The sequence below is a fragment of the Babylonia areolata genome, chromosome 3, assembly GCF_041734735.1.
Source record: "Babylonia areolata isolate BAREFJ2019XMU chromosome 3, ASM4173473v1, whole genome shotgun sequence".
Taxonomy (NCBI): Eukaryota; Metazoa; Mollusca; class Gastropoda; order Neogastropoda; family Buccinidae; genus Babylonia; species Babylonia areolata.
In genome coordinates this window covers 29,846,759-29,870,875 of record NC_134878.1, presented here as the reverse complement: position 1 = coordinate 29,870,875, position 24,117 = coordinate 29,846,759, and the positions used below count along the sequence as shown (strand labels likewise).

General features: G+C 40.6%; 1 protein-coding gene and 1 pseudogene across 1 annotated transcript; one reads left to right on the top strand and one right to left on the bottom strand.

The window, feature by feature from the left end:
* The first annotated feature begins 212 nt into the window (after positions 1 to 212).
* On the top strand, positions 213 to 11,614 carry LOC143279927 (uncharacterized). The gene is made up of 4 exons (XM_076584263.1): positions 213 to 2,121; positions 4,226 to 4,464; positions 5,330 to 6,583; positions 7,431 to 11,614. Exons 1-4 carry the CDS (start codon positions 224 to 226, stop codon positions 7,472 to 7,474), a joined length of 3,435 nt encoding a protein of 1,144 aa, XP_076440378.1. The 5' UTR covers positions 213 to 223; the 3' UTR covers positions 7,475 to 11,614.
* Positions 11,615 to 12,116: 502 nt separating this feature from the next.
* LOC143280280 (uncharacterized) lies at positions 12,117 to 22,596 on the bottom strand (annotated as a pseudogene).
* Between the last annotated feature and the right edge of the window lie 1,521 nt (positions 22,597 to 24,117).

Genomic DNA, 24,117 nt, shown 5'->3' with positions numbered 1-24,117 from the left:
CATCTTGAAACTGAAACTTTTTGCTTTCAACGCTGTATTTACGCTAATATCAGTCTTTTTTCTTTTGATAATTATTTAATTGACTTTTTATTTTTCAAAGCACTTAGTACGCATTAACGCCTCCGAACAGAAACGAAAACTGAAAGCGCAATGAAGGCTCAGCAGTTAAAGGGACACCACTCCTATACACTCGAGAACACGGAACTGCTCAATCCAGACGAAGATGGCAAGCGCATTCGAAGATACTGGAGGCGTCGATGATGTTATGTACACAGATGATGCTCAGCTATCACTGGAAGCGTTTATACGCGTACATAATATCCCCCAAGCTGTATCGGTAACTGGTGGCAGTTTTATGTCTCGAGATGCAACGATAACACGAGGCGACGTGTTGCTTCTGCGCTCGAAGGCACCCGCCTCTGTCACTCTGTCGTTTGCCGAAAAGAAAACGGGCGTGAAGCAGGAATTGACGGTGAATCCTGACATTCCAGTCCAGTTTCTAGCACTTCCACCGAAAGGTAGCATTGAAGCGGACCAGGGCAGTGCCAGGGGGGGAGGAGGACGACCAATGTCGATGATAACTTACCCAACAGTAGCAGACTTGCTTATGGACTGTCCCACATACTTTGAAGCCAATTCCACTTTCGATGATCCATACCTCCCAGGATTTTCTGTGAAACCGGGCGACAGATTTTACTTTGTGAAAGTAGTGAAGGATGTTGCCGGAGACAAAGCGAAGCGACTGCAATGTCGCACTGAAAGTGGCGAACTTGTTTGCCTCTCCACGAAGTGCAAAGGGAATTTCACAGTGGTGAAAGACGATACTCCTTACACTTTGCGACAGTTGATAGACTTGGCGAAAGTGCCCCGTCGACTTTTGCTCGCACCGCAGCAGGAAGACAGTTCTCAAGGCAGCATGGACGCCACAGTTTTAGACAAACTTGGATCCTGCAGTGGTGTGATAACAATGTTGCGGCCACAAGAGATGCTGGAAGTGTCTCCGTGGGATAGTTCAGAGACCACCTGGTTTGTCCCACAGGACTCCAGTCTTAAAGTGCGATTGTTTTCAGATTCAGAATATGAAGAACCTGTGACAAATCGACGTGTTAGACCAGAGCCAATAAGCACCTTTGCTCATGAGCATGAAGATGAGCTTCCAGTGCAGGCTACTCTTTTGTCTTATTTCAAACCTTCAGACACCATTGCCCACAATTTGAGCAGCAGCAGAGCAATGATTATCCATGAAAAATTACGCACGCAGAAACTGTTTGTGAAAGACTCCAAAAAGGATGAATTTTTTGCAATAGATGAATCGGTTGATATAAGTTTTGTGCAAATCCCACGGGCATTTTCTTCGGTTTTTGAAATGATGTCACTGCCACTTGGTTCTCAGGTACGTGTACTGGCTGATGTGGCTGCCGATTTCCCTGAGCCATTCATACTGAGGTACGGGGACGTGCTGTGCGTAACGAAGCATGACTCTTTCTCCTGGAAGTTCAAACACAGCTCCACTGGTGATGTGCCCATCGTGAAGTGTGAGAGACTTGTACCAGGGAAAAAGCCAGAAAAACTGAAGCTGCCTCTGGATCTGGAGCTGGACCTGGTTCTCATTGAAAACCCATCCCAGCTGAAAGTGACCAAAGTTTCTGATATCATCTCCGGCACAGAGGAAACCCCCGGCGGCGATGTGTCTGTGTTGGAAGGAAACGGCGCAAGCTACCCTCCATTGCCAGTTTCCCTTCAACTCCTAGAAGTTTTAACAGACATAGAATTACTTGTTTCCCCACTGAGCTCCTCAACGGCCATCAGCCCACTTATCCAAACAGCTATCCGCATCCCTGTTCGCCACAAAGTCGTTCTGGGTCTGAAACGGAAGCTGGAGTTTCCTGATGGTTACTTTGTCATGCCGCCAAAGCATGATGTTGTGTCTTTGGGCATTGAGCGTGTTGAGGAGAGCGAGTATGAGGAGCTTGCTCAGGCGAGGAAGGTGGCAACGGATTATGAGGACATGGTGATCGTTCCACGTCGTGAAAGCGAGGACGATGCCAGGTCACTGGCCAGCAGCTCTGGAAGAAGTCGCCATGCTGTGAACCAGGAGTTCATCCCTAGTTCTTCCTCAGGGTGAGCTTGTCAGTGTTAGATGCTTTACAAAGAAGTGAAATTTAAAAAGAGAATATTGATTGTTTCATAGTGCTTGTCTGTTTAGATAGAATCTCGAGAAATTTATATATACCTGTGTACTGTATGTTCTCTAATTGATTTTTTTTTTCATAATGAATAATATGATTTTATATAGTAAATTTACTCTGTGAGCAATAATTCATATTTCAAGATTTTATAATTATAATTCTTTTAACCACAGTGTTTATTGCATTGTCAGGATGTATAAAAATAAACCAACCAATTTTGATTAAGTATTTTCAGATTATTTATTTATTTATTTATTTTTATTTATTACGTTTTTGACTTTGATAATTTGAAAATAGTTTTTTTTCTCTCTAGTGTTACTCAGCTTACTGTGTTTTGTAACTAATGTATATTCTTTTAAATCATCAAATGGAACACATTTCAGCAGATAATTTTCGGATAATGACATTAGGCTGTTTGGGCATCTCAACTCAGTCCAACTTAACTGTCACTTCAAGTTATGTGTTTGTGCATTTATATTACATAATATATAAAATAATGTATCCATACTTTGTCCAAAGTGACTGTGGAATCATTATTTATAAAATTATATTTGCAGTGAAACATTTTTGAGAAAATTACATTATAATAATTAATATAATAATAACTAAATAAGTCAAGACAGTGGAAAAGAAAAAAGTATACACAAGTATGAAAGTTGCATTGATTTGTTTTGAGGTGGTGAAGTCTTTTCTGGTAAACTCTATGGCTCAACAGATAAAGAACTGCACTGCTACTAGTATTATTGTTAAAAATTTCAAAATTTTACACACACACACAAACATGCAGACACACACACACCAACACACACACACACAGTCACAGACACACACACACACACACACACACACACACACACACACATACACACACACACACACAGAGAAACACACACACAGACACACACACACACACAGACACACACACACACACACACACACACACACACACACACACACACACACACACACTCAGAAGGAAACCCCAAGGGTGTGGCTAACCATTTGTGACATTGCATGGAAGACTGCATGCTTTGGCCAGTTTTGGGAATTAAAAAAAAAAGTTATTTTCAACACTCAGGGTGATTTGTTTGGCAAGTTCTTCAGTCTTGAATAAACATTCATAAGCTTTTTCTCTGCACAGTTTTTTTTTTTTTCCCCACTGTGCTCTACTGGCTGCAGTTGTTTCCACATAAAACATTTGGCACAATTGATTAAATTCTGTGTGGCTGTGCAACTGATGTTTTATAATGATGAAATGTAATGTATGATGGTCATGATTTACTGCTTGGGGAAAGAGCTGTATAACATATTAACAACGTCAGTGATGACTGTGTCCACTTACTAGGCCAGGGAGTGTGACTGACCCTGTTCATGCACGTGTCCACTTTGATTATAACATAAACATTTGAAACCGACTTACAACTACAACTGATACAACTACAAATGTTAGACAAATCAACTTCATAATTGATTCTTCTTTAGTTCTTTCTACTCTGTGGTCTGTATGTGTTTGTCAAGTCTCTTTGTGTGTGTGTGTGTGTGTGTGTGTGTGTGTGTGTGTGTCTGTGAGAGAGAGACTCTGTGTGTGTGTGTGTATATGTGTGTGTGTGTGTGTGTGTGTGTGTGTGTGTGTGTGTGGAGACAGTCACTATATCAGTATATTTGCCTGACATGCTCTCTCTCTTCTCTCTCTCTCTCTCTCTCTCTGTGATTGTTTAAAAAAAAACCCAACCCATCTTGTACCACCTGGTTCACTAGTTTCGTCAGTTGTGATTTTAGTACCATTTGGAATGAATTTATAAACAATTGATCCAGGGGAACAGATGATTAACAAATAGTAAAGAGTGTAACTCTCTCCATTCACAAGGTACACAAATTTCAAGTCAGTGCTGCTTATGACTTGAAGTTGTGTACCTTGTGAATGGAGAGAGATAGGTACCACTCTTTACTATATTATATATATATAGTACAAGTGTTGACAAAGACTGAAAGAGACAAACAGACAGTTTGTTTAGTCAGTGTGTGTGTGACTCCAGGACATTGGAGCGGAGGCGCCGGAAGGACCGGATAAAGCGCTTCAGCCAAGCGCTGAATCCCAAGAACTGGCACTGGAGTCGAGGGGGGAAGGAGACAGGGGAGGAGGAGGAGAACATCCCCCAGCCACCCCCCGCACCCCCTGTGTCTGGCATCCTGACCCTGTCACTGGAACCGTCACATGCTGTGGCCAACCAGTATGTGCAGGAGGAGTTTGCTGCACAGGACTCTGCCAGCCTCGGTCAGTTTTCAGTTTCAGTTTCAGTAGTTCAAGGAGGCGTCACTGCGTTCGGACAAATCTATATATACGCTACACCACATCTGCCAAGCAGATGCCTGACCAGCAGCGTAACCCAACGCGCTTAGTCAGGCCTTGAGAAAAAAAAAAAGAAAAAAAGAGTGAATAAATAATAGATAAATACATAAAAAAAAAGAACTACTGCTAATAATAATTTGTATAAGGCGAAAAAACTTGATGAAGTCAACTATAAGCGTACAAACAAAAAAAAAAAAAAAGAAAAAAAAGACAACAATGATGATAAATAAGCAGTTAAATGTAAAACTGGGTCAGCCAGCTGTTGCTAGGGGTCAGTGTGTTGGACAGGAATGCGTTAGGTTTCCGTTGTATTGTATACAGTGTGTTGTATCTGCACGCTTTTAGTACTGAGGATCAGTGCTTTGGATTGGAATGCATTAGATTTTCTGGATTTGTTTACAAGTCATCAGTGCGTGCAGATTTCAAGCAAGAATTACGGAGGTTTTCATAGTCTCACTGGAATGTAGCATAAAAAAGGAAGAAGTTTGATATTTTATCCCCAGCTAACATGTTACTGATCAGTTTGGAAAATTTTGTTTCATAACTTTTAACCTATTTTGTTTTGGTAATTAAAAAAAAAATTAACCGTACAAATGGGCTGTCTGTGGTGGAAATCAGGGGAGCAAACTGGCAGTGCTGAGTTAAAACAACAGCAAGAAAAGCAGCACACGCCTGATGTAGGCATAAACCCAACATGCTGGTCAGAGCGTTGTGAGCTTACCATAGATATATGTACTAATTATAAGCATAGTTTAGGATTAGTTAAATCATTATTGTATATTTCTTGCAGATGATGGAAGTGAAGTCCCAGTCGATGATACCTATGAAGATGTGGAGGTGGTCCGCACCACGGAGAGGACCCAGTCAGAGGCATCAGACTCGGATCCTGTGGTGGGAGCTGCCTGCTCAGACTACCCTCACTCTGATGGCGAAAGGCAGGAAGACGTTTCGGAGAGCCGTGCCAAAGTCTATTGTCACCAACGACGGAAAACCGACCCGGGTATCAAGATGCTGGTGCAGGCGATACGACCTCAAAAACCCTCGTCTCCAGAGCATTGGAGAAAATCTCCAGAGCATCGCGGAACTGATGCAGAGCTGGAGAGAGCACCCCCCATTCGCCACACAAGAACTAGATCACCAGACTTTGCTGAAAAGCAGGAGGGAAGACGACTTTCTCCCCAAAGTGGGAAAGAAGTGTCATATTCTGCTGCCCCTCATGGCAGTGTGACTGAAACGAAATTCCGATACCATAAAGGCAGTGCTCCATTAGATGTCAGAAAACCTGAAAAACAGAGAGAGACTCATTCACCAAAAAAATCAGCACTAGATAAATCCAGTAAACCTAGATCCCCTGAGCTGGATCATAGCAGATCGAGACCGCCTCCTCCGGTACCCCCATCACGGGCGCATGGCAGAGGTGAACGTGCATCACCTGCCCTGACTGTTCCGGAAAGCCCAGGCATACAGCTGCCTGAGGTACCATCGGAAAGAAGAGACGAGGAGAGAAAGAAGAGGGAGCAAAGATCTATCTCTGCAGAGAGACTTCTGGATCAGCCACAGACCAGAAGAAGAGGAGAAACTCTGTCTCCTCAAGCGGAGAAAAAAATGATGCACTTGCAGTCTGAGCTGTCAATCGGAAGGCTGCAGTCTCCAAGAGGAGAAAAGAAACTGGCTGATCAGAGAGTCCCGTCACCACAACCAGCTCCCAGGCAAGCCAGAACAGCTGGGGCTGAGGACAGTCCGCAGAGACCTCGGCGTCCTCGCAGGAAAATCGACGGCAGAGATAACAATTCAGCGAACGGTTCCACAGACTCCTTGGATGACGGCAACAGCAACAGCTCCACGCAGCCTGGAACGCCAGAGACAGCGCCGAAAGGTAGGGGGAGAGTGAAGCCAGCTGTCCCACCAAAGCCGACCCTGGGCCCCAGATCGGAGGGTTCAGAGGCCGGTGATTCCTGCAAGCCATTGAAACCCCATCCTGTGGCGCCACCTAGACGGAGAGCGGCGAGGATCGGGTCGACAGAAGCGGAGACATTCGGTGGAGGTAGGTGCGGGGTGTGGGAAGTTCCTTGTTGATACATGATTAGCCCTCCTTTGATTTGGTTTGTCTCTGCGCAAGATTCAGTGCTACATAAATACTTATTATTATTATTACCTAATATTTGAAAAAGAAGTAGGCAAAGTGTGTTTGTGAAAAAGGGCGTGGGGTGGGACAGAAGTGAAAATGGCAGAAAAACAGGTTCTTGCCTTGAATTGACCCTTTCACCGCCAGTCGGTTTAGAGTGCAAATTAACCTTGTGCAGGAACCACAGAAAAGATGGTGTCTAAGAATAGCTGGGGATTCCCCTGTGATGTGTAGAAAAAAATGGCCAATCCTACCACTGCAAATTAAGAGCATTAGGTTAATGCACAAAAGGCCCATCAACTAGTTGCATTTCAGTGACATGGGTGCTTTACCTAGCTGGTGCCGAAATGCGACCATGGCGGTGAAAGGGTTAACCAGTACGTCTGACATTTCTTTCCACCCCTGATTGTTGTGTGTCAGTAAAGGGCACATCATTATTGTTATTATCATTATTATTATTATTATCATTATTATTGTTATTAATTATTATGTCTTCTCTCTTGCAGCATCTATTGGGTACCAGAACTGTTGAGGCTGAAGCGCAAACATTTTTTCCTTTGTTTGATGATGATGCTTGATGATAATTGCGAGTGCTGTTCTTTGTTCTGTGTATTCAAAAGTGGGTATCTTGTATACATGTATGCATATACGTGTATATTAGCACTATTGTATGTTCATGTGAGTATCAAGTATGTTTATATATTCGCGTGTTGTACTGTTATAAGTTCATGTGAGTATCATGTACATGTATTGTACTGTGTTGCAGGCAGTTCAGGTAAACCAGTCTTGGGCAGAAAACGTTTGTCTTGAAGTTCGTTTCTTGCGGTTATGTGGCATGGATGGACAGATGTTTGGAGTGCAAGAAGGAAAATGTAATGGTGACGGAACTGGTGAGTCTGTGTCCCAACTTCCACATTGCATTTACGTTTGGTGTTCCAGTGTTATTAAGGACATTGTTGATATACAATACATATCCTACATGTATACATATCATATATTCTGGATTAACTATGAGAGTGTTTAATTTTACAACATTGTTGATCAACATATCATTATCGGCTGACAGTCATTTTATACTGTATATATTATTTTTTGCACAAGTGTGCATGAAACAAGAGATGACAGCACATCATTATTTGTAACTTACTTGCACATGATTTTTGCACATATCTTCGCAGATTGATGTTGACAATGAGCAGTGATATTTTGAAAAGTTTAATGTTGTGATTGTTCAGAAATGTTTTGCAGCACCTATTCTCTTTGTTTTTTGGGGTTTTTTTTTGTGTGTTTTTTTTTTTTTTCAATTTATTGTTGTGTGTGTGACATGGTTGAAGACATGAGATTGCCATAAATTAACGTTGTGATTGTTCAGAAATGATAAGCATTCCAATTTTTTTTATTGGAAAATTGAATATATATATTTTTTATTTCTTATTTTATTTTTGAGATTGTTGAACTTAAAGACATGACATTGCATTAATTGCCACTCAGACTAGCCCATTTTATTATGTGGATAGCTTTTTTGACAGGGTGCTGAAAGTTTTATTTGCGTTAAGTACTACACATTTATGGTCCAGTAGGTTTTTTTTGTTTTTGTTTTTTTTTGTTTCGGTAGTACTGGTGACAGTAACAGGTAAATTAACTCAAACTTTTTGTAGCTTCTGTCTAATGTTGAAACTGCATCCAAATTTGATTAAATAGTTTCAGTCTACTCTGATGGTGAATTTAACTCGAACATCGTGAAATTATCCCTTGGAAACATTAATAGCTTCAGTCCAGTGGTGAAACTGACCCAAACATTAATAATTAGCTTCAGTCTGTGTCTGAGAAATGAGGAAATGGTTTCCTGATTCTGCCAAACACATGAAAAAAAAAAATAAAAAAAAAAAGAAAAAAAATGATCATGACACACTCTGGTGTGCTGGTCAAAGTCTTATGGCCCCCAACTTCTCATTATTTTCACTCAGCTGAAATCATGGTGTGAAGAAAGTCAAGGTTAAAAAAAAAAAAAAAAGTGAAAGAGTTGGACAGGCTGGAGTGAAGCTGGAAATTCTGGGAGCAGGAGACACAACTTGTAAAACAGGCTTTCAGTTTTCATGGATAATATGAGCAAGGTATACACATTCTACTACTACTACTCATACCGCAATTAATACTACTGCTTCTTACAGTGATAATGATGTAGTGCTCTTCTATAGTGCTGTTCCCTCAAAGAGAAGCTCACGGCGCTTCACAAATAGCAAGAAAGAGACAACAGTAATCAAGAAAAATCAAATAAAAAAGCAACCTCTCATTGCACTCCACAAATTACATGTCTACAAGGAATAAGATGTGGGACATGAATGTGTGAAAAATCTCAAGTCATGAAAACGCAATGAAAAGGCATTCCTATGGATTTGGATGGGTGAACCGTGAAGTCCTTTCGTGTCCAGCGTTTGTTCGGTGACTCAGTGTCAGACGTGGCCTCTACCACAGCGGTCAAGTTGTGAGGTGTTTTTGGCACGAATCTCTTGGCTTTCCTGGCTGCTTTGTCAGGGCTCCAAATTTTCAGCAAAATTCGCGGATTTCAGCGAGAAGAAAAAATGAGATTCAGTGGGAAAAGATAAGGAATAAAGGAATTCAGCAAGTGGCAGCTGCAAGAGCAACCGATGTAAGTTCGTTTTGTTGGGTAGAGATCTGATGTTGGATAGGAAGATACTGGGTAGAGGAGGGCGAAAACTTTGTTGGCGTAACCTTGAAAGAGCCCCACCTGGCTTTTTGCGCTTACTTGTGGGCTGAGCCTTGTGTGTTGACCGGTTGGTGTTTATGTTGGACGGTTGTATATCATGATAAAGTGAATTGAAGAGATATCTCAGCACAAAGATGGCCTTAGTGGTTGGTGAGGCTCTAAGCACCATAATTTCATTTCAATTTCATCTCAGCACAATGGACTTGCCTACCTGTTCCCTAACATGCAGCAACATGTTACGATCATATTGTATAGCATTGCAGCTGTTTTCCCAACTCACATGGACAAAATTAAACACAAAATAAACAGGACAGGTATCCGTGTGTTGCCATTGGTTGGCTCCATCTTGAATACATATCTCGCACAGGCAGTGCACAAGAGCCATTGTCAGAATATGTTTTGGTCGGTGACGATGAAAATTTGCCAAGGACATGCATGTTTATCTCAGGATGGTTCATCTCTGCATGCAAGTCTTTGACTGACAAGTCCAGCACCTTTTTCAACTGCCTTAAAGTTTTTTGTTGCAGATCGTTGACCAGGCAAACCAGCTTTCTTCTCATCGAACATTCTCACTTTCTGAATAGCATCCTTTTTCTTTCTTGCATACAGTCAATATTCTTCTTCCACTGCTGTTTTGTGCTTGTGCTGAATTGTATTTTTGTATTGTACTTCTGCAGAAATTTTGAAGCAGCAACAAGTTGCCTCATGCTTTGCAGAATAGTTTTTTTTTCTCTTGATGTGGCAAAGAGCTTCCAGTGTTGCACCATCATCATGCTTTGGCTGCTGAATGGACTGGTTATTGGGTGAATGATACTGGAAACCTGCCTTCTTGAGTTCTCCTGGTCTTTTTTCTTGAAGAGAGACTGAAAGCTGCTACAAACTTTTTGTGTGGTATGTTTAGCCTCAAGCTATTTCCTGAAGCAGTAGATTGCAGAATGGCTGACAGTTTTAGATGGGTAGTCTTTTGCCTCTCCAGTTTTAGTCTTATTTACACGAAGGAGCTACATGGTTAGGATGCTGTGTCATGAACTGTGTTTTGTGGGTTTGCTTTGGTGATTTTTCTTCTGTTTTTTTGGTTTTGATGTGACAATTCTATGTTGAAAAGTGATGATAAATAAGTTCAAGCCTATTCAGTGTGCTGGCAGAACTTTAGTACACGTTATTTTTCACACAGATGCATGTGACGACAAATTTGTACGTTGTCACAGGTAATAAGTAACCTGGGATATTGATAAACTTTTCCTTCTGATCAATTCATCTGGCTTTTGTAATAGAAGTGGTGGACTATGGATATGGAAGAAAGAAAAAAAAAGAAGAAAAAACAGAACAGTTTTCACAGCGGGGAATTTTTTGAGTCGATGGTACAGAACACATGTCTTTCATCATCATGCATGTGGCTGTCTTCCATTTTTGTGATGACATCTGATTCAGAAACTTGATATGTGGAGTGATGGCCTAGAGGTAACGCGTCCGCTTCGGAAGCGAGAGAATCTGAGCGCGCTGGTTCGAATCACGGCTCAGCCGCCGATATTTTCTCCCCCTCCACTAGACCTTGAGTGGTGGTCTGGACGCTAGTCATTCGGATGAGACGATAAACCGAGGTCCGATGTGCAGCATGCACTTAGCGCACGTAAAAGAACCCACGGCGACAAAAGGGTTGTTCCTGGCAAAATTCTGTAGAAAAATCCACTTCGATAGGAAAAACAAATAAAATTGCACGCAGGAAAAAATACAAAAAAATGGGTGGCGCTGTAGTGTAGCGACGCGCTCTCCCAGGGAACAGCAGCCTGAATTTCACAGAGAGAAATCTGTTGTGATAAAAAGAAATACAATTACAAATACAAAATTCTTTGTTGTGTACACTGCTGTGTCCTCCCACTTCCATGCTGTCTTGCCACCCCAGGTCCAGGATTTCAGGAACCTGACCCACACAGCACCAGCAGCCGCTGTATCTGTCTCGGTCACCTGAAGCAGAAATGCAAAATAGCCGAGTGGTTAAAGTGTTGGACTTTCAGTCTCAGGGTCCTGGGTTCAAATCTCGGTAATGGCGCCTGGTGGGTAAAGGGTGGAGATTTTTCCGACCTCCCAGGTCAACATTTGTGTGTATATGCAAGCTGAAGATCAAATTTATACACATTAAGGATCCTGTAATCCATGTCAGCGTTTGGTAGGTTGAGGAAACATACACAGCAGTCACACCCTTTGAAAACGGAGTATGTCTGCCGAAGAAGAAGAAATATCCCATGTGAAACAAAAAATGGAGGGGGAGGGGAGGGGGGGAGGAAGGGAAGGGGGGGGGGGGCACCTGTCATATCTGCTACTGGCTATGGGACCTGCACACAGAAAGTTGAAATAGTCCAGGTCTGCGCTATATATCTCTGCTGTGATGGTCACACCTAAGTATTCCATGAATATGAGTCCGGAAAGAATAGTTGAAGAATATTTTTTAACAGCTTGCACTAAATGTTATGGGCATATATTAGAATAGTGAAAAAAACATGCCTTTTTTTTTTCCCAAACTCATTTTTCTTCTGGACCAAAATCAATGTTACTCATGTTTTAAGTTCTGGTATCAGGGTAATTTTTTAATTTAAAACTTGGCTTAAAGAAGTCCAAAAGTGTTAAGCATGATAGTATAGCATTAAGCTTGGTGAGACTGATGGATATATATATATATATATATATATATATATATACTTACAGAAGTGATGAAGTCCACTGAAACAGAAGTTGCCTCGGCAGAACTTGACCTGCGTTCCTGAAGAACTTTCACCTCGATGAAATCACTAGGGTTCAGCTGATCCTTCACCAGTTGAGGAAAGATCCACAGTTCAGTCAAAATACAAAGACATGAAAAATGACACTTAAGTCACACTTCACATCAGACACTGACAAAACAAGCAAAAACACCCAATAAGTCGCAAGGGACATTACAGGATGATCCAGTGATATGATAAGTTACACCATCAAATCAGAAATGTCAACCATCTGAAACAAATAAATCTATAAAAGTGTGCTCAAGGCAATGGCTTTAATACTGCACTCTCATGAGCTTTCAAAATTTGATGACATGGTAATACTCATCCACTATTAAGTTTCCGGGGCAAGGATACTGGCATCACAAGATGTTTGGAGCTGTTGTCTTGGAGTAGCAGATGCAAGGCTGGGCAGACTGGGAACAAAATGATTTGGTAGCCACACGACAGGAGGCAGTGACTTTCCAAGGGTAGAACTAGAAATCCACATGATGCCTGCTACGAAGGCAGGCATATTCTCTGCTGCTTGCCTTGGAAATTTGAGGCGGTGGCGAACATTGTGGATATATTCCATGCAGCGCTGCTCCTATCACGCTGCTCATGGGCTGGACACTGGTCAGCTAAAGTCCCATTGTGAACCCAGAGAGGACGTCCTGGGTCGCTCCCTCAGTGAGTGTTTCCACGCTGTAATGCTGGGAATACTGAGCATGTTAATTAGTACATTCCCTTGGGCCATCAAGATCAACACTAAGAAAATTGTTGTCTCTGCGTATAGATCTGCAAGTCCAGGGCAAGTTCACATCCAGTTTGAACTCTCAAGTTGTGAATGATGATGCTGTGAGCCAAATGCCAGCAAAGAGCCAGCACATGGTAGACAGTTGTCATCCCATACACTGTAACTGGCCGCACGGTGGGTCCCTCCTCATGGTACAACTCCATGGAGAGTTCATCAATATGAAAATCACAGGCAGCGAAATTCCTAGTGCTGATGTTGTGGGCACTGATCAATAAAGATCAGGTAAAATACGATTAATAAATGGTTAGTTGAATCAGTTTATGATTCGTATTATTACTTTTACATTTCGCATCATATACTGTCAGACTGGAGCTGTGGAAATGAGGACAAACTAACCAGCATTATGGTGTAATAGATATAAATGACACACAAAAGCATGCATGCACTTGATAAACGTTCCACAGGGTCAGTTGTAACACCAGTTACTGTCCTTTTGCTGGTTCCAAAGATTTTGCCAGTCACTTCTTGAAATGTATTGAGTACATAAACTATCGAGACAATCATTATCTGCATGATGGGTGAAAAACTTAGAGGTATTCAGCCCTGATATGACCCTGTTGCAGTCTGCTGGGCTATAAATAACGTGGTTTGATTTTGGGGGGTCTCAGGCTCTGAACACTTCTGGAACTTTTTTGTGCCCCCATACTTGACTGGAGTCTGGTTATTCGTCCAAACATTTGAGCAGCACATGTCTGATGAGTGATGACACCTGCTGCTCTGCTCAGAGATCTGTGGTGTTCCGGATGTGCACATATACTGGCACATTTTCTCCCCAACTGTTGTTGCGTTGCTTGCTGATCTTTTCTGTTGTTGCATGGAAGGCTTTTTTTTCCATCCCAGATTTTGCTGAGTGTACACAATGACCTGGCATTCTGTCCTGCAGTTTTGTGAGATGTGCCACAGAAAACCAATCTTTTGATGTTGGATCTGCATCGGGTGTGGTGCTATTAATTAATGGCTTACTGTTGATTAATGGCTAATGTCTGAATGAGTGCATGATTTGTATTATCACCCCTACATTTCACATGGATGGAACTTTTAGAGATGAAGTCAAACTATAACCAGACCTGTTTAAACTACGACCAAGGCGTAGCATTCTCCTCTTTTGAAGCTAATGCTACGCTGCTAAGCATCAATACAACAAACTCCACAATGCCTTGTTGCTGGCTATATGGTTCACTCCTGATGCGGTCCAAACACAGATCCAGGTTTTTTTTCTCTTCAGCTGGTGGTGTGCATTTTTCAGCTCATGGGATTGAGTTTCTTTATTTTATTCTCCATCGCCGCGCACAAATGTTCTCATGATAAGTGCTTTCAGCAATTTCGTGCCCAAGCACAAGTGCATATAAGAACCGAATCTGTCTCTCTTTCGCCATCCAAGAAACGGCAGCGCATAACATCAGACGAAGAATCAGATTGTGAAATTGTGCAGACTTCAACATTGAAGTCAGATTGCAAGAAACGAAGAAAGGTGGAGCAAAAGTTTATCAGTTCCTATCTCCAGAAATACCCTTGTCTGGTGTCATCAAAGAAGGGGCCATACTTTGCTTTCTGCCAAACTGACTTCTTGTGTAAGCATGGCGGGTTGTTTGATTGTACTCAGCACTGCGATACCAAGACACATGTGGACAATGAGAAAGCCATAGGATAGTTTCCATGGCTTCATTCTTTCAGCCCCAAATTGTAGAAAAGAAAAATACAATGGAGCATGATGATGTGACAACGACCAAAGTGATGATCTGCCGACTGATCGTGGATTTGAATCTGCCACTTGCTGCTGCTGTTAAGTTTTCGACGGCTGTATCAGTGTTTTATGGACTTTCCTTAAGTTCTTCATTCATTCAGTTGGAATCATGTTTTTAGCCCACTGGACTACACAAGGTTAGTTTATGGTCTTTCCTCTTGTTCTTCAGTCAGAAGCCTGTTGTTTGTAGCCCAGTGGACAAATCAAGTTCAGTTCATGGATATATACATTTCTTGAAAGTTCTTCATCCTGACTATTGCCCATCTGATCACAACCAAGTTGGATTGGAAGCCTCCTCCTCTTTAGTTTGACACATTTGAGCACTTATTTCTTCAATTTGTTCTTTAAAAAAAAAAAAAATTGATGAAGGTTATTGAGCCTTGCTTGCTTTCTTTCAACATTTGTGAATCACACATGCAGATCACACTCAGCACAGATATGGGCAACACACCAAGGAAACAAACTCAGTATGAGTTTGCATGTGAGTGAGAAAGTGCTGTTAGAATAATATCACTCAGAGAGGGATCAAGACTTAAAAGATTCAAAAGAGACGAGATAAAGCAGGGTTTGAAGGTAAACCTAAGAACTCAAGTCGGCGTCACAATGTCGCCGATCAAGCACATAATATGGTGCATTAAAAACCTGTAAACCATAAACTTATCTCATGCAAATCAGTACACCACAGTTCAAAAACTACCATATTGTCATTGGTATGACACATAATATACACTGAAAAACATATTATGCAAATCTGCTGACCACATTCCTTCTAAAATTACATAGGTAGAAACACACTGTAACAATTTGGGAAGGCTGTTTGGTTTCCAATATGTTCAGTCTCCTCTGGCAAATTGTGAACACTTTGGCCATTACAGTAATTCTCTCTACATATACTGTCGTGCTGACAATTTTTCTGTCTGTCTGTCTGCAGCGTGGAAGCTGCCAGCTGATTCTTTATCTTGAAAAATGCAAGGATGTTTACATGGATATCCATGGGTGCAAAAATACCCTAAACATTAAAGCCTTTGTCAGCCATTATGGAGTCTCCTGGCTCACACAAACAAGTAAGAGGACTGTGTTCCACAATTTGTCTGCCACTGGTTGCACGTTGACCCACCATAGGCCTCTGAGATGTAGGAAGTCAGTCCTCCATGTGTTACACCAACAAGAACCTTGACAGTGCTGGAGTGTTTGTAACAAAGAGAAGCTGGCTTTCTGTGATCTAGGATTTGATGGCTGCTTCACTCCAATCTCAGTAGCATCCACAATCACTCTAGTGGTGGGGAACTTCAGTTTGAAGTCTGCAGGATAGTAGTGTGGTAGGGATATTATAGAGATAGATAATTATGTTTATGAGTACGAGTTTATGAGTAAGGGAGCTAATTAATACACCAGGTTAAATATCATCCAAGGGTTAGTTGCTTCCCTTGTTTATTCTCATTCGGTTTCTCCCACTATTCTTATTTGGATTTAGGCATATTCTGATACGGTTAGGTTTGAATGAAAAACAGTTCACTAGATGCAGGCCACAGGACAGTTTAGTGCGCGTTGTCTGGGGAGCAGAAGGGGTCTTGGCCGGTGTGACTTGCTTCCATGCTGGAGGGTAGTGAAGTTACTTACTACCCGTACCCGGATGGTCAGACTGGCGGTCAGTGTGGTGTACACATGTGCCTCTGCTACACTCGTGGGGTATGTGTCATCTCTGTTATGACTTGAGATATTTTGTTTGTTTATTTTGTTGGATAACTGTAACCTAACTTAGTTATCAGTAACTAAGTGATTTATGGTATGCTTATATTACAGTTGTTATTGGAAACATAACTGCTGGGTTTTGAAGGAAAAATTGTGAATTAACTATGCTCAGCAAGTATGGTTGGACTATTATAAATTAGGTTTCTGGTATGGCGGAAATCTTAGTTGGTATGTGGTAAACTGGTTGACAAGCCTTGCCTATTTTTGAGTGATTATATAATACTGAACTGTGTTCGTGCAGTATGGTTAGGGTATGGATGGTGATGATTATTATTATTGCTACTACTACTGTCAATAATGTTTTTTTTGAGGTTTGCCTAAGAGTTTAAGTTGAAATGAAAAATGTAGTAGTGCACAAGCTTCTGATGTCTTCAGATGGCACCAAGAAGTATGTGTGTCGGAAATGTTGGCAGCCCTCTCCCGGCTGTTTGTTCAGCTTGCTTCCCTGGCAATATTCAAAGAGTTCCCTGGCAGTCGATATGGTGGCAGTGCCAGCGTTCACAGCACTGCTGGCATGGTGCTTGACAGCAGCACTTTCACCATCCGATGGAGGGCAGTGACAAAAGGGTTAAACCTTTTGAGTGGAAAGATTGAATCAGTGATTAGTTTTTATTGTACTTTTTTTCCCCTTGATTTGAAGTAGATGTTAACGTGGCGATAGCCTTGAGATGGCCTTGGTGGTCAGCGAGGCTCTAAGCACCATGATTTGATTTGATGTGTGGTTAGCTGGGCTTTATTTATTTTCCCAGGGAATGAGCGAATGTGTTATCAAGAGTCTGGGATTGAGGATGGACAGGACTAACCCCCACAGTTCCACACAGCACAGTGAATGTGGGTGCACATTAATATGCTATCACAATAGATCACTCTGGAAGGTTTTTAAACTTTGAGTGGAAAGCTTGAAGCGGTGACTAGTTTTTATTGTGACCTTTTTTTACCCTTGATTTGAAGTTATGCAAAAGTGGCGATAGCCTTCAGATGGGGGAGGGGGGGTTGGGGGTTGCACACAGGGTCCCCCCTCTTATGCCCATCAGCACCACAGGTTAAACACACAGCTTGGTTTGGACAATCCCTGGCAGTGTGCCCGATTGTTAGGCATTCATTACGTCAAGGCCTGACTAAGCACGTTGGGTTACGCTGCTGGTCAGGCATCTGCTTGGCAGATGTGGTGTAGCGTATATGGATTTGTCCGAACGCAGTGATGCCTCCTTGAGCTACTGAAACTGAAACTATGTTTTTAATGTTGCCCCTGCTTCTGTTCTTTGTGTCCAGCATGGAATACATCATTGCATTGCTTACTTTGAGATTTAGCTGCCAACTTCCATTTCAGTTGGCAACTAGCAAGGTTTCATCCATAAGACCCATGGTGGCTGAAAGTTAGTGTTGTCTCATCATGGAAACAAGCTTTGACTCTCAATTAGTTCAGTGTATAATTTCTGAAGGTGGTGATTTACTTAAAGGAGAAAAAAAAGAAGGAAATTGAGGTGGAATGCAGTGATAGCTTCCCATGAACTGAAAATGTTGACAAAAAGGGTTGTTTATTGTATTGTTTTCTTGTGTTTGGCAGAGTCAGGAAAGTAAATCATGTTACTTGAATTATTATTATTATTTTTTTCTGGTTTAGAATGTTCTAAGGAGGGATTGGGGGGGGGGGGAGGTGAGGCAATAGGGGGAATGAAAACTGATTACTGTACTCAGTATCCTTTTTTATTTTTTTATTTTAAATTATCAAGAATGTTCGAAGCTCACCCACAATTTTATGATTGGGATACGCTGCTGTTTTGAAGTTCCCGCTAGCAGTTGAGCTGTGTATGTAAAACCAGTTGCTCGAGTTATCAGTATGGCACAAATTATGTGGTGGTATTGCTAACACTGAACCTGATTAGTTGTTTTGTGAATGCGATCATTTAAACTGAGAAAGATGGGTTAGTGAATTGGTAATTACGGAATAAATTAATTATTTCCTTGTGAAGTACTTATTCAGTAAAGCATGTTGTGATCTTGTACAGACATGAAAAAATATTTAGTCTCTTCCACTCTTCCGCTCCCATCATAGTCTTCTCAGTCAGCAACAAGCAGAAATGAAAGTGAAATTGGGGGGGGGGGGAGTAAAAAAAAGAAAAAAAGATGGTTTGATTTGAAGAATACCAAATGTAATATACTGAAATAAAGGTGAAATAGTGAAAAATGAGATCCTTTTCACAAAATGAAATGTAATAGTGATGGAATGAAAAATGTTAGATAGTGAAAAAGGAAATGGTTTGATTTAAAAGACATCAAAATCTTTTGTTGTAACAAGAGATAGAGAGGAAAGTTAAAACATTTTATAGCTAAGTTCCATGAAGACCTTGCAGTGGGATGCCTTCCTGAACCCCCCCCTTTTTTTTTTCAGTTTAAGGAAATCGATGTTTTAAACATAATTTTCTGGTAAATTTTTCAAGGACTGAACTATATGTTGATCCATATTTTGTCAGTATTGAATTGATACCAGTCTTACATGGACTGAGCGAGGTATGTTTGTAAACCGGTCTTTTTAACATTGTGTTTATTGACCTTTTAACATCAATCTGGTTTCTCTCTCAACTGGTTTTAGCAGTAGGCAGGTATTTGTCCTAGAAACGGCCCCCTTCTGGGGTGATAAGCTACATGATCTGATGATTGGTTTAATTTAGATTTTTTTTCTGTTTGCAATATGTAGTTTTTTGGTTAAAAAATTTTTTTTTTTATAACTTTCACCAGTTAGTTTCAGTTTGCTGAAAAGTCTTCGATGGGAGTATGCAGTATATATATATATATATATATATATATATATATATATATATATATAACTTTCACCAGTTACTTTCGGTTGGCTGAAAAGTCTTCGATGGGAGTATGCAGTATGTATATATATATATATATTTTTTTTTTTAATTTTTATTTTTTTTAAATTTTTTAACTTTCACCAGTTACTTTCGGTTGGCTGAAACGTCTTCGATAGGAGGATGCCGTATTTATATATACATATATTACTCTTACTCTTCGATGGGGCTGATGGTGGATCAGAATGACTGAACTGGACTTGATTGTGCACAAGAGACTTTTTCTCTTCATGGTCTGTTGAGTGTTACATGTAATGTACATGTTGATGCCAGTTTCATTTATGAAAGCTTTAATTAAAAATTAAAAAAAAAAAAATTATTTTTTTTTTTTTAGACATACTTGCGTCCTAAAACAGTAAAACTGAATTTTTAATGTTTTTTAGGCTGAATGTGATTATGTAACCTGGAAAGCAATTCATGACACAATATGCATTTTGAGCAGATTTGAAAATGTTAACTTTTTTGCAACTTTAATGAATGCCTGTGTAAAAAAACAACAACAAGAAAACAAACCTGTAAGTAATGTGCATCTCAGTAACGTTTGTTCTGTGGAGTTGTGGTAAGTGTTTTATCTGCCTTTTTGAAGAGTAAATGTCACAATGCATAGCTTTCTCTGATCCAAGTTACATGATCTTCAGTGCTGTGTTTGAGACACTGGATTGCAATGTCCACATACATGGTTTGTTGAATGGACTTTAAAAAAAAAAAAAATTAACCCCAAGATGATGACATCTTGATATATAACGACAGTGATTTGTTCAGTGTGTCACTGCTCCAGAATGACTGCTGACTGAATGAAGTGGTGAGAATGTTCCTGATATGAACATGGCCGCTTGTGATTGGATGTGATTGGATGGGCTGTAATCAACATGATTTGCTTTGAAGGTTTATATTTGTATTGATCAACTCAAGCGTGTTTGTGCCAGTAGAGAGAAATAATGTTGCAGTATTTTTATATTTCTTTTTTTTTTTTTTTATAATAAATTTACATGTAGGCCATATAGGTTTGAAGCGGTTGTGCAATGAAAATACATTTGAAACTGTTGAGCATTGCAGTTTGAGAAATGCATTAGGTAAACTGTTCAGTGTTGTTTGAGAAATGCATTTTGTAACAGTTCAGTGTTGTACTTGTAGTTTGTAACAGTTCAAGTGTTGTAGTTTGACAAATGCATCACTTAGTTTTAGGTAACAGTTCAGTGTTGTAGTTTGACAAATGTAAATGCATTAGCGGTAACAGTTCAGTGTTGTAGTTTGACAAATTCATTAGCAGTAACAGTTCAGTGTTGTAGTTTGACAAATGCATTAGGTAACAATTCAGTGTTGTATTTTGACATCTTGATTGTGGGAGCTTGCAAATTGGTCAGTGTGTGGTTGTCAGGTCGAGCTAAGTTTGTGTGTGTGTGTGTGTGTGTATTTGTCAGTCAGTCACTGTCAGTATATAAGACATCTGTGTGAAAGCATACAAGGACGGTTTGAGTGCTTATTTTTATATTCATATATTTTTCTATCACAAATTGCTTGCAGACTGCCTGCATTGCAGAAGAAATGAGAAAAGGTTTTCGAATGTGGCACTGTTAAGTGTTTTGTTGTGTGTTTTGCCAGGGTGGTCCCACTGAAACACATTTCTGTTGCTTCATTGTTAACTAATTTATTTGTTTGTATTATTTCCTGAAAAAGATAAAACAAACTTGCCTGTTTTGTTGTAAATATGTATAATTCATTGCAGCCAGGATGGCTGTTCTTTCCATTTCACACGAGTATTATTATTGAACCAGGTTTGTGTTTTCTTCATTTTTGTATTATTCAGTGACCTGTGTGGCTGCTGGTTTACCATGACAAAACTGGGTTGTATGTTTTGGGATTCCTGCAAGAATCAAAATGTTCACTCTCAGAGATATAGGAAGGAATGGTGAATGTTGATATGTATTATTTATTATGGATATAGTGTGTAAAAGAGAAATAAGATACTAAAATACTTATAAGAATTATCTTGTTTTTGATCTGATGCATCAGTTGAAAAAAACAAAACAACCAATCTCAGAATAACACACTGAAAATGGAGTATGGCTGGGCAAAAATGATCATACACATTACGTGTAAAAGCTCATTCGTGGACATGCGAGTGTATGTGGGAGTTACAGAACGATGATGAAGAAGAAGAATCTTAAGATAAATACTTGAACCAGGTTGTTTCCAACAACAACAACAAAATCCAAACTGAGTTTTGTGGGGTTTTTCTTTTTTGCTTTTCTTCTCATATCATACAAGTTTGTGATCCAGTCAAGCTTTTTTTTGACATTCCAAAGATCACGAACTCGTTTTGTTTTGTCATTGAAACCTTTTCCATTTCGCACTAGTCATATTCTGCATTCTTCTTGTTTTTTTTAACATGGGTGCCTGTGATCGTTGTGAGATGATTCTTTTGTTCTTGTTTTCAATGTTATAGCGCCTGTCAGAGGGAGAAATGGAGAACTGACCACACTGTGTGCATTCTGCATTGATATGAAGGATGATAGGGACAATCCAGTCACTGCAGAACTGCATGGTTTTTGTGTGAATGATGATTAGTTTGCTGAATAATACAGACGTCTGTGCAATCCTTTCCCACAAGTTCATTCCCACTGGTCCTGCATGAAGGGGCATGGGGGCACCGAGGCCAAATCGGATCCAGTTCTTGCTGGTGATGCGGGTTCTAGGCTCTGTTTCGGCATGGTGTTGAACTCACTAGTGATGTGGGTTCTAGGCCTAGTTTTTGCATGGTGTTGTACTCACTAGTGATGCAAGTTCTAGGCCCGGTTTCGGCATGGTGTTGTACTCACTAGTGATGCGGATTCTTCGGCATGGTGTTGTACTCACTAGTGATGCGGATTCTAGGCCCTGTTTTGCATGGTGTTGTACTCACTAGTGATGCGGATTCTAGGCTCTGTTTCGGCATGGTGTTGAACTCACTAGTGATGTGGGTTCTAGGCCTAGTTTTTGCATGGTGTTGTACTCACTAGTGATGCAAGTTCTAGGCCCGGTTTCGGCATGGTGTTGTACTCACTAGTGATGCGGATTCTTCGGCATGGTGTTGTACTCACTAGTGATGCGGATTCTAGGCCCTGTTTTGCATGGTGTTGTACTCATTAGTGATGCAGATTCTAGGCCCTGTTTCAGCATGGCGTTGTACTCACCAGTGATGCAGATTCTAGGCCGTTTCAGCATGGTGTTGTACTCACTAGTGATGCGGATTCTAGGCCCTGTTTTGCATGGTGTTGTACTCACTAGTGATGCAGTCTAGGCCCTGTTTCAGCATGGCGTTGTACTCACTATTGATGCGGATTCTAGACTGTGTTTTGCATGGTGTTGTACTCACTAGTGATGCGGATTCTAGGCTCTGTTTTGCATGGTGTTGTACTCACTAGTGATGTGGATTCTAGGCCCTGTTTCGGCATGGTGTTGTACTCACTAGTGATGCGGATTCTAGGCTCTGTTTTGCATGGTGTTGTACTCACTAGTGATGCGGGTTCTAGGCCCTGTTTTGCATGGTGTTGTACTCACTAGTGATGCGGGTTCTAGGCCCTGTTTTGCATGGTGTTGTACTCACTAGTGATGCGGGTTCTAGGCCCTGTTTTGCATGGTGTTGTACTCACTAGTGATGCGGATTCTAGGCCCTTTTTCAGCATGGTGTTGTTGCGTCCATGAAAGACACTTTACTCCAATTTTTTTCCACTTAGCTCAGGTGTGAGTGGGTACATGACTGGTTCTGGAAGGAGAGAACTGCCCCCCCCCACCTTTCATAATTATACTAAGCCCTGGACACAGTTCCCAGAAGGCATGAATTCACTGCCCCAGTGGGTGCAAATGGTTGTGGGATCTTTGATCATTTCTGTTAATGATTTTGTTTGTGTCATGTGTACTGACTATCACTTGCTTTGTGAAATGACATTCCAGTATTTTTCCTCATAATCCGAGACCATCTATAACCAGATAACATTAGACGAGAAATATTTTTGACCATTCCAAACTGAAGATTGTAAATAACCATACCTTTTTTTCAGGGGGAGTGGGGTGGGGGTTGGGGGTTGGAGAGCAAATGAGTGGTGTGTGTGTATGTGTACTCTGTGTGTAGTGAATCAGTGTCAATATAATTCCCCATTTCTCGACAAAACAGGACTTCAAGATTTGCAGTTGTAGGGATTTTTTCTTCTTTTTGGTTCTCCTACCCCCCACTCCCACAAAATTACAAATAGTTTTTATTTTTTCATTAGTTTGTTATCGATTTAGATTTATTCTTTTTCCCCAGACAAAGCCATAGAGAGAATTCCAAACTTTGGCTTACATTAGGAGAAAAAAAGATGGCACTTCTTTTATTTTCCAGGTATTATTACTATTATCAACCAAATATTGACTTCAGGAAAATAAATTCTTTGTATTATACATATGGGTATTGTATTTTATTGTTTCATACAGATATTTGCTTTTAGTTTTACAAGAATTGCGATTTTTGTTTCCTTTTTATGTAGTCCCTTTTTGTGAGAAACTATCACATTTGGAAAGGTAGATGATTATTTTTAAGCAAAACAGGGTCTTTTTTACAACTGGGGGGGCAGGTGTGGGGGGTGTTGGAACGAATCAAGTATTTACTTACAAGAACTTGACTAATGAATGCTGTTTATTTTAAAAGTATTTTTCTGAGTATTTTAAACATAATTATTTTCTTGAGAAATATTACATTTAATGCTGTTTATTTTCCTGAGTATTTTAAGAATAATAATAATAATGGATACTTATATAGCACACTATCCAGAAATCTGCTCTAGGTGCTTTACAAAAA

Bases quoted from the DNA above. Each gene is read 5' to 3' on its own strand.
- LOC143279927 (XM_076584263.1), top strand. From the start codon at position 224: ATGGCAAGCGCATTCGAAGATACTGGAGGCGTCGATGATGTTATGTAC. The intron at 4,465-5,329 runs GTCAGTTTTCAG...TATTTCTTGCAG, and splicing joins ACAGGACTCTGCCAGCCTCG to ATGATGGAAGTGAAGTCCCA. The intron at 6,584-7,430 runs GTAGGTGCGGGG...ACTGTGTTGCAG, and splicing joins AGCGGAGACATTCGGTGGAG to GCAGTTCAGGTAAACCAGTC.